This window comes from Emys orbicularis, chromosome 7 (assembly GCF_028017835.1).
Source record: "Emys orbicularis isolate rEmyOrb1 chromosome 7, rEmyOrb1.hap1, whole genome shotgun sequence".
NCBI lineage: Eukaryota > Metazoa > Chordata > Testudines > Emydidae > Emys > Emys orbicularis.
The window spans coordinates 101,727,671-101,738,634 of NC_088689.1; the positions used below are offsets into that span (position 1 = coordinate 101,727,671).

Genomic DNA, 10,964 nt, shown 5'->3' on the forward strand with positions numbered 1-10,964 from the left:
GTGTTATTGGGATGCTATGATCACAGCTAAGGGGGTTTCCAGGTGCTGCCCCCAGGGCCATGATGGGGGAGAAACACCCCTTTCCCCAGCAGCTCTTAATTCCAAACTCCCCCCACCCCCTCTGATGTAAGGAGCTGGCTTGATCCAAGACAACGCAGCTGGGTTTGCACCCCAGGTAGGGGGGGATGGCAGCCCCGACACCCCCTTCTACATCATCCCAAGTCAGCAGCGTGCACCCTGGGGCAGCTGGTGGTTTACTGCACAGCAGGGGGCCTCAGCTCCCAGTCCTGGCTCTGATCCAGTGAGGGCTCCTATGGGATCTACTGCAGCTCTGGTCTCTATCGCCCCCCAGAGGCGGTTCAGGCAGCAGCCAGACCCTCACTCACTGGCATGTTGATATGAGCAGTCAGCAAGGGCATGCTCTGGCCCTCCCGCAATACAAACACCTGCAAGAGAGAGAGCCTAGCGCGGAGATGCAGCCACCTCTAGGGTGGGGCGCAGGGACTTTTTATACACGGATCCCTCCCTTGGCACTGAGATGCAGCCACCTCTGGGTCCTAACCCCCACCCACCCACACCAGGAGGGAGGTGGGAGCATTTTAAAGGGTCAGGCATCTCTCTGGGGTGGGGTGTCCTTGTACAAACTTTGATGATGTCCGAGATCCCCTTGTCGCTCAGACACTCCACAAAGGTTTCAATGGGGTAGTTCAGTCCCGGGACCAGCATGGGGGCCTGTAGGGAGACAAAGCTGAGTCAGTCAGAGTGCAGGGGCCTGTAGGGGTGGTCAGAGGTGTTGGGGGGTGGGGGTACCTTGAAGAAGGCTCTCTTCATGGCATAGAGGCTCTGGTCGTAGAGGAAGCTCACCAGCAGGTTGATGGAGGGGCGCCCAGCTGACGTGTTCTGAATGTGGAGGGTCAGTTTGAAGGTGGGGCCGATGCCCTGGACCTGGGGAAGGGGGGGCGGGGTAGATCCTGAGCACAGGTTCAGTGCAAAGGAGAGAGGAGTCCTTGATCCCACAGTCAATCCAGCCAGCCTGGGGTTGGGGGGCGGGAGGGGTTCTCCATCACAGGAGCCACAAGAAGGGACCCCTGGAAATCTAAAGAGATGATTGAATCCCAAATCTCACCCCCACCGTTCCGGAGTTCAGCTCAGATCTGCTCACTGAGCTAGAGCCACATCCCCTCTGGATTGGAAGCCCCCAAGCGCTGGAGAGTTCCCTGCCCGCCGTTGTCCGAAGGGCAAATCCCTCTCCCTGTTAAACACTGGCTGTGGCTGACGGTGGCTCCTGGCTCTTGCTCAGACTTTGTCTGCGACCTTCATGAACCCCCTGCTCCCACAAATCCCCCCACTATGCAAAGAGACCAGGACAAGCCCCCTCAGGACCTTCTCTCAGAGGAACTCTTCCACTAGGGCTCCCTGAGGCCCAGGGTTTCCATTGTTCGCCTGGCTCCTCGCTGACCCCTCCCCCCGTGGGTCAATATTCTCATGGAAGAGCAGCCCCCCAGGTGCCTGCAACATCCTGTAACGGCCTCGCAGGCGCTGCCTGCTCCGCTCCCAGCACCTCCGCCCTGGGCAGCAGAGAAATCAGATGCTTCTCTCCCACCAGTGACCCTGCCAAAGCAGGCAGCTTAGTCTAGTAGTTAGACCATGTGCTTCAACCTAGAGCCCTGCAGCGGGACTGGGATCCCGAGGGTCGCGCTGCCATGACAGCGGGAGTGGCAGAAATATTCAAGAAACAATGCGGGAGCAGGATTAAAAAAATAGTCCTTCTACACCGCAAACCACACGAATGCCCCGGCCAGCAGGCACCGCTCTCTGGCCGCCCAGCTCTGAAGGCAGCGCCGCCGTCAGCAGCAGCGCAGAACTAAGGATGACAATGGGAAATCTCCCTGCCTGGGCCTGGGGATGGCTTCCTGTCCCCTTTGCATGATGATGCAGGGGCTCTCCAGCCATTTGCCTAGGGCCAGCAGCCAATCAACAAGGGGGATCTCTACCAATCACAACGGATCTTGGCTTTATGCCTTATCTGCAGCACAGGGCCCTTTAGTGTCGCACCGCTGGCACCAGGGTCAGCACTGAGTCCCCATCCTGCTCCCTGCAGCACAGCGCCCCCTGGGGCTGGCCAGTGCATTTGCACGGACATGCTGAGTTGGTAAGTAAATCCCAGTCCAGTGGCTTCTCTCTTTCCCATGGTTGATGCTCAGAGTGGGACTGGTGGCTCTATGGCTGGGCGCATGGGAGGAGGTGGGAGATGCCCCACCTCACCTCCCACCCCCAATCTCCATTCCCCCTCCTCATTCCCCTACACCCCCAGCTGCTCCATCCCCAACCTGCCCACAAGCAGTCCCCCTCCTCAACCCACCATTCCTGCCCTACTCACCCACGGCATTCTCGCGCTCCCACAGAGTCTGGTCCACGTACAGCCTGGTCTTCTTGGGCACGCTGAGTCGGATGCTCTGGGCCACGGGAGGGCCCAGCTACGTGTCCTTCTCCTCAAACACGGCCGTGAGCTTCAGGATCTTGATGATCAACCCCCCGCCTGCGGGGTGGGACCACCAGGATAGAGTACAAATGGGCACAAAGGTCCTGAATCCCCTCTCCCTGGATCAGACCCGTGGGCCCCTCCCCCCATGTTGTCCTGTCTCCTTAATGCCCCTTGCTGCACTGCACTGTCCCACGGGAGTTGGATTCCTTCCTGACCCACCAGCTGGAGCCCAGCTGATGCCCAGATGCCTGAGGGTAGAATTTCTAAGCTAGGGTCAGGGTGTCCTTACAGATGGGGCTGGGCAGGGTGTCCTGCACACAGCCGGTAGCATCCCCTGCAGGGTGCGTTCACTATTGCACAGAAGCAATTGCAAGGAACTGAATGGTGCCCACCCGGCACGCCCCTTGCCTACCTTTAGTCGTCATGATCAGGGTGTTGTCCTCACGCCCATAGCGGCCAAAGCAAATGCTGGTGACCACGTCCTGTGGGGGAGTGAGGGGGGTGGTAATGGGGTATCAGGCAGCTCGGCCAGTGTCCTGGCTCCCCCATAACCACCAGACCCACAATCCTGCCTCCTAGCCTCCTCACTCTAATCCACTAGACCCCATTCCCTTCTCAGAACCAGCGATAGAACTTAAGAGGCCTGGCTCCCAGCCCCCTGCTCTAGCCCATGAGACCCTACTCTCCGTCCAAAGCTGGGATAGAACCCAGAAGTCCTGCATTAACCCTGGCACTGGCTTTGCTTGCTGGGGAAGTTACCTGGGTGCGGATGACATCCACAAGGTTTTTGTCCCGGTACATGTGCACCTCCTGGTTGGCCAGACCTACCATCACGGCTTGGAAGCCGCGTGATTTCTGGTCTAGGAGGCTCATGGTCATTAGTGGGGCTGGCAGATAGACTGTCCACAGCTTCTTCCCCTGTAAGAGAAAGAGATCTGGCACTCAGATGTAACCATTTCTGGGGTGAGGTGCAAAGCTGTTTATCTGCCTCTGGGGTGGGGCAGGGGGGCTATTTATACAAGGATCCCTTGCGTGGCACCCCTGTAACACTGGCCACCTTAGCAGACCAGACCTAGAATGGAGCTACGGAGATCTCCCGCTGGTCCCCACAGGGAGAGGCACCTTGGTAACAGGTGGTGTAGGGAGCAGATCTGGGGGCACATAGGTTCTAAGACCTGCCGAGCTGCCCCACCCCTAGTGTTCCATAGCAGGTGCCCTCACCCACTCCCACCTTCTGTGTATAGCCCTGCAGGGTTTCGTCAGAGCAGCCGGCCACGATATTCTTGTGTACCCGCACCAGCCCCACGGGCTGGGCACTCAGCTCGATGCAGTACTTGGGCCGCTTGGACTCCCTGGAGTGGGAAGGGAGGGCAGACAGGTCAGTGCCAGCCCCCCACAGTGCTTGCTGCCCCACCCAGCTCCCTCCTTGCACCCCTGCCTTGTGGGCTCCCATCACTCCCCCCCCCCGCACCCCCTGTGCCCAGGGAATGGGCACAGACAGGCCTCACTCGTAGGGATGTTACAGCAAGACCAAACCTTCAGGCACCGGGGCCTGGGCTGAGCCCTTGCATGGAGGGAATCACCCCTATGGGAGAGCGCTACAAAGAGAGGTGCATTATGGGCAACTGGCATGGGTGGCTGTTGGGCAGTGGGGCAGCAGAGAGGCAGAGTATTGGGATGAGCCCGTGGGTCTGATCGGAGAGGGAAGGGAATACCAAGCTGGAAAGGACCATAGGTCTGATCCAGGGGGAGGGGGAGACATACCAGGTTCCTTATCTTATGTTCCTCAGCACTCCCCTGCCTTCCCCTTTGCCCCATTCCAGCCCCAGGCACCCCGACGGCTGGCTGTCACCTGCGCAGGATGTAGATGCTCCCGTCCCGGCAGGCCACCGTGACCCGGTACTCCACATCGAACTGCCCCATCACGTCCAGGAAGGCTGGCACGCTCGGCAACGTCATCTGCGACGGCAAATGGAGAGCAGGGGCAGCCCCACAGCCATGGGAACGAGCTATATATGAGCAGGGGTCCCTTGCCTGGTGCTGAGATGCAGCCTCCTCTGGGGTGGGATGCGGGGACTGTTTATATATGGACCCCCTTACCCGGCACCCCACTCACCTTGGCCAGGATAGTGAAGGCCTCAGGGTCCAGGATGAGGACATCGGCGCTCTCCATCCCGATCACCAGGCAGCTGACCGCGTCCTCATCCGCCATGTTCTTCTTCAGCGTGCTCATGCAGGTGATGACAGTCTGGACAGGGAGATGGGCATGAACCTCCCCCTTCCCCAGTCCCCCTCTCTACCCAGGGAGGGCAGTGCCAGTCTCCCCAGGGGCATGCTGGGAAGTAAGGATACCCGGATGGCCCTGCTGGGACCCACAAGACATCGGTGGGGAACTGGCAATGCTAGAATACCCCCTTTCTCTAACCCCCACTCCACCGAGTCCCCTACTCTGGGAGGGTCCACTGGGGAGTTTTCCCCAGACCCAGGGCAGGGCAGGGACACACCTGGCGCTTGATCGGTTGCCCCTTATGTAGGTTCACAAAATTCTCCATCTCTGGTACATCTTGGGCCAGGAACCTGGGGGTGGGGGAGACAGAGAAGGGGATAGTGAGACAGCCTCCTCTGGCCCAGTGTCCCCCCTACCCCTCAGAACAGGAGCTCTGCTGCTGAGAGCCTTCCAAGCTTTGGGAAAACGTCCCCGCTCCCGGCCTATGCTCCCCGCACCACCCGCCTCCCCCACTGCCGAGATCCCTCCCCGACCCCCACCTCCCCAGCTTGTGCTCCCCACACCACCCATCTCCCCCACTGCCGAGATCCCTCCCCAACCCCCACCTCCCCGGCTTGTTCTCCCCACACCACCCGCCTCCCCCACTGCCGCGATCCCTCCCCGACCCCCACCTCCCCGGCTTGTGCTCCCCACACGACCCTCGTCACACACCCGTCTCCCCCACTGCCGAGATCCCTCCCAGACCCCCACCTCCCTGGCTTGTGCTCCCCACACGACCCGCCTCCCCCACTGCCGAGATCCCTCCCCAATCCCCCCCGCCCCAGCTTGTGCTCCCCACACCACCCACCTCCCCTACTGCCGAGATCCCTCCCCGATCCCCCCCTCAGCTTGTGCTCCACACACCACCCGCCTCCCCCACTGCCGAGATCCATCACCCCCTAGTCTTGTGCTCCCCACACTACCCGCCTGCTCTACTGCTGAGATCCCTCCCTGATCCCCAACCCCCAGCCTGTGCTCCCTACACCATCTGCCTTCCCCGCTGCCAGGATCCATCCCTGACCCCTTCACACACTCTCCCTTGGCCACCAGCCTCAAGCTCCCTGCTCCAATCCCCTAAAACAGCCAGGCTCCTAGAGCTCCCAGCCCATGTTTTTGGTGCTAGCCAGGAAATCGCTGGAGGGTGAGGTGCTCATGCCACTCCTTGCCCTCAGTGGTACCATATGGCCTTACCTCAGTGATCGTACCGACAGGGGGATCTCCGCCTTGTCCCTGACACACACCAGGAGAGGAAGATGTTGAACAGAGAGGAAGACATTGGACAGAAACTCAGTACGATACATTCACCATCACAGACCCTGCCATCCACAACCCAGAACAGAACACAGGAGTCCTGATTTCTCACCCCCTCTACTGTAACCACTAGATCCCACTCCCCTCCCAGAGCTGGGGATAGAACCCGGGAGTCCTGGCTCTCAGCATGCCCGGCTCTAACCTCAAGGATCTCCCCAGAGTCCACACCCAGGGATCGAATGTTAAATGCCTCTGGCATTAGCTCCCAGCACTTGCTAAGCCAAGGACCAGGACGGAGTTTTTGGGGGGGCATGGTGATGTGACAGTCCATGGGGGGAAGGAAGAGCCACTCACCGGATCCCCTCCAGCATTTCCTTCAGAGTCAGGGGGTCGATCATGTCCTGGAACGAGAGGCAGATAGAGAGAGATGGGAAGGCACATGACTATAAGCTGGGAATAGAACCCAGGAGTCCTGGCTCCAAGCCCCTCCATTTTAACCACTAGACTCCACTCCCAGAGCTGGGTCTGATGTGGAGTGCCAGGGAGGGGTGGGCCCATTGGTTTGAGGTGGGGGACAGGGGTGTGGACTGGTACCCTGAGATGGCCATGCCACCCCCCACCTGCTCACCTCTTTGGCCTGCTCCCAGACGTCCTGCTCCAGGGGGTTGGCATCCAGGGGGGGCAGGGTAAATTTGAAGTAGGGCCGCAGGTTCTTGTAGACATAGACAAATGGGCCGGAGGCCACAGCCACGGCAGGCGTGCGTGGCTCATTCTGGTCCATCAGGAAGGTAGCGACGGCAGACGGCAGGTCCAACAAGATGCTCTCGCTGGCCAGCCCTGTGCCCCGGTACACCTTCAGCCTCATGGTGTGCCCAGCCATGCCCAGGTCACCCACCACCAACTGGGGGGGAGACAGAGACAGAAGGGCAGTGCTGGGGGGTCCTCACCCCCCACCCCAGGGCAGCTCCCACCTTCTGGGCTGGGCACAGGCACCCTCGCTCCCTCCTGCCCAGAGAGGCAACTGGCCCAGAATACTCACTCCCACCCCAAGAGACAACCCCCACCCTGAACGTCTGCCCCCACCCCGCCCCAAGAGACACAATCCCCATCCAGATGCTGTTTGCCCCTGGGGGGGGGTTGCCAAAGCCAGGGTGGAGTGTGAGGGATACCAGGCTGATCTGGGAGGTGGTGGTGGGGGGAGGTACCAGGCTGGATAGGCCCATTGCCTGGGGAGTGGGGGGGCGGGCAGGCAGGCCAGCCTTCCTCACCTTGTACTCTCCATCGCCATGCAGGTCAGCCAGTGCTGGAACAAAAGAGAGATGTGGAGTCAGCATCCCTGACAACCTCCCCCCGTGCTAACCAGGTCCAGCCATGCCCAGTATCTGCATGGGAGACCAAGGGGACGCTCTCCCCTCCCAGTTAATGCGGACCACAGTGCCCCAGCGTAGTGACAGGGGGCACTGTGCTGCAGGGAGTGGAATTAGTAGGAGGTGTTCTCTCCTCGCAGATGCGTTGGCTCATTCCATACCAACTGAGGAGGCTTGTGCTCCAGAGCCGTGTAATAATTTGAAGGACTTTGAGATGAAAGGGGCTCTGGAAACATGGAGTGTAAGAGCATGACTGGGAGCCAGGACTCCTGGGTTCTATCCCCAACTCTGGGAGGGGAGTGGGGACTAGTGGTTAGAGCAGATGGGCTGGGAGCCAGGATTCCTGGGTTCTATCCCCAGCTCTGTAAGGCAGACCATCTAACCACTATGCTCAGTGCTCTGTAACCACAGGGCTGTGTCTATCACTGCTGTGCGTCTGGTTCCCCTCTGGGATGCTCTCAGCAGGGTCTCATAAATGTCCACAAGTGGCATGAAAGGTCGGGGGATATACCCTAGGGGAGACCCCTGTAATGGGTGGCCCTCCACAGGCCCTAGCTAGCATGAGCCCAGCAGTATTAGTCATTATCCCTAACAGCACAGCTCCCATCTATCTTCCCCTCCCAGGGACGTTAGTGGTGGACATGATGAAGGCAAGGTGCCATAGAAGGGGTTAGAGAGACAAGGTATTGGACCAACTTCTGTTGGTGAGAGAGACAAGTTTTCAAGCTACACAGAGCTCTTCCTCAGGTGTGGGAAAGGTACTCTGAAAGTGTCTCTCTCTCTCTCTCACCGGCACAAGTTGTTCCAATAAAAAATATTCAATCCCCCACCTTGTCTCGCTAATATCCTGGGACTGACACAGCTACAACTACACTGCATACAACAATTAGAAAGGATTACACAGGGCCCTGGAATCCAGGGCTGCTTGCTATGCGCTACAGTTAGTTATTTAATGGTGATCCGAGGCAGGCTGGGAACCAAGCTCAATCAAGTTCAATCCTTGAGGGGGCCACTTGGGGATCTGGAGCAAAATCAGTACTTGGTCCTGCTAGTGAAGGCAGGGGGCTGGACTCGATGACCTTTCAAGGTCCCTTCCAGTTCTAGGAGATGGGATATCTCCATTAATTATTTATTTAAGCTTCTAACCTCAGCTTTGGGAGGGGAGTGGGGTCCAGGAGGTTAGAACTGGGGGGCTAGGACTCCTGGGTTTATCCCCAGTTCTGGGAGGAGATAATGAACACAGTTATAAAGTTTTCTTCCCAGCACTATCAGGAATGCAACAGCTGCTTTCCAATGAGTTCTCCTTGGAGGACCTAGAGATGTGGAGCTGGGGCTCTGTCACTGAAGGGTGGGAGTGGGTTAAATCCTTAATGGAGAACACTTTCCTGCCAACCAGGCCTCAGGCCTCAGAGTTAAATAAGCATCAGACCGTCCCCTTCATTGCCTTTCCCTGTGTTTTTAAGTTCCACGTCCTGTTTGCTGTGGCTGTGCATCTCACACACTCACCTTGAGAGACAGGAGACTATGGAGTCCCATTCCCATTGAGTGTTAACAAACCTGGGTGGGTGGGAGGGAGGGTTTATTTCGTATTCCCAGGGTTGGGATCCCATGGCTCTGTACATAACTATGCTTTGCCATCCGCCAGCACCACACGTGCTTAAGTGTCCTTGAGAAGAGCTTCCTTTGCAAGGTACCTCACTAAGTTATTGATGGAGAATGTGGGGGGCAGATAAGGGAAGGGACTTATCTAAGCACCTACAGAGACAACATGGCAGGGGCAGGAACAGAACCCAGCTGTTTGGATTCTCAGCACCCCACCGCCCACACATTATAACCACTGGAATAGAAACAAAAAGTCCTGATTCCCAGCCCCCCTCCAATCTAACCACTAGCCCTCACTCACCTCGCAGAGCCAGAACTCCTGGCCCTTTTCCCCCTCCCTCCCCACCTCTAACCACTCAATGGGCCTCCACCCAGGAGAATCCCACAGGCCCATTCCCCAGCTCTCTCAGCTCAGGGCACTTTATGGGAGGATCCTGGACTTACCGATGCAGGAGGAGAAGGTGTAGAGATTGGCCATGGGGTCGTAATGGGCATCCAGCCATTTGGAGTTGGCTTCATTACTGGAGAGGGACGTGGACAGGGTGGGGACACAAAGAGACAGGTAGACACAGAGCGACAGTGAGAAACTGGGATATATTTCAATCAACACATGGAACAGAAATTCCAGCCGCCCCAATCCCTCCCCATCTGCTCAAACCACTAAAGCCCACTCCCCTCCTAGAGCTGGGCTAGAACCCAGGAGTCCTGGCTCCCAGCCCCTCCCCTACTCTAACCACTGGCCCCCACTCTCCTCCTAGAGCTGGGATAGAACCCAGGAGTCCTGGCTCCCAGCCCCTCCCCTACTCTAACCACTAGCCCCCACTCTCCTCCTAGAGCTGGGATAGAACCCAGGAGTCCTGGCTCCCAGCCCCTCCCCTACTCTAACCACTGGCCCCCACTCTCCTCCTAGAGCTGGGATAGAACCCAGGAGTCCTGGCTCCCAGCCCCTCCCCTACTCTAACCACTAGCCCCCACTCTCCTCCTAGAGCTGGGATAGAACTCAGGAGTCCTGGCTCCTGGCTCCCAGCCCCTCCCTGCGCTGGGAAGAGGATCCCAGACATTGCCACCCCCAGTTAACCAGGCCCATGAAAGAGGCGTTCAGGGATCACCAACATCCCCCCTCCCCCCACACACCTCTCGCTGCTGGAGGAGGAGGAGGCGGCGGCGGCGGCGGTCGCCATGTCCTTCTGCAGGACTGGCAGGATCTGTTGCTACGGCAACCCAATGGCTGTGGATGGGAGTAACCGGAAAAGTCCCCTAGCCAGATACGGTGTCGCACTCAAAAGGATCCTTCCGGGGGAGACTAACCCTAGCAACTCAGGGTTCCGGATCCGCGGGGACTGTCTCCGCCCTGCCTCCCTCCCCACATCCACCCCCACTGACTCTGGGGCGCGCGGCGACGGGAGGGGGGCGGGCAGAGAGTGGAAGCAGAGCAGCTCCTGCAAGGGAGGAGTCACCCTAAGAACCTGACTTCCTCCTGGATCCAGCCTCCAAGGGAGAAAATGGTCCCCTAGGAGCCATGCAGGGATCCCCAACTTGACTGACCCACAGTACAGGCCCCAGTGCCTGTGTCCCCAGGAGGGGAAAGGCCCTGTATCCCATACCGCCGCACCAACCAGTCCCTCCCAAGCCCGAGGCCCAGATCAGAGCCAGCAGCCCCTTCCCCTGCCCCCTAAGCCAGCCGGGCCACTCTCCTTTGAAAATGAGAGGCGGAAATGCACTGGTCTGGCTCCTGGAGATCCCAGCTGAGCTGAGGCCCGGGCCCAGATACTTCATATGGCTCTGCAGAAAGAGGATCACCCCCTGTGACAGGACAGGAAAGGGAATGAACAGGGGGATTCAGAGATTCCATGGCCAAAACAGACTACCACACCCATCCAGCCCAAGCCCTCCAGCACACACTGGCTGTATCATTTCTCCCAGGTGCTGGATTAAAGTAAGATGTCTCGTTAAAGGCTCCAAGCAATGGTGAATCCCTCCACCTCTTTGGGGA

General features: G+C 58.7%; 1 protein-coding gene across 1 annotated transcript; it reads right to left on the reverse strand.

The window, feature by feature from the left end:
• Positions 1-302: 302 nt before the first annotated feature.
• Positions 303-10,157, reverse strand: BBS1 (Bardet-Biedl syndrome 1). The gene is given in 16 exon segments (XM_065408247.1): positions 303-446; positions 646-732; positions 811-945; positions 2,385-2,539; positions 2,898-2,967; positions 3,245-3,403; positions 3,717-3,837; positions 4,338-4,444; positions 4,602-4,733; positions 4,990-5,062; positions 5,943-5,981; positions 6,357-6,403; positions 6,631-6,903; positions 7,271-7,305; positions 9,416-9,492; positions 10,106-10,157. Coding segments are annotated over 16 exon segments (1,644 nt in total). The 5' UTR covers positions 10,153-10,157; the 3' UTR covers positions 303-359.
• Positions 10,158-10,964: the final 807 nt, after the last annotated feature.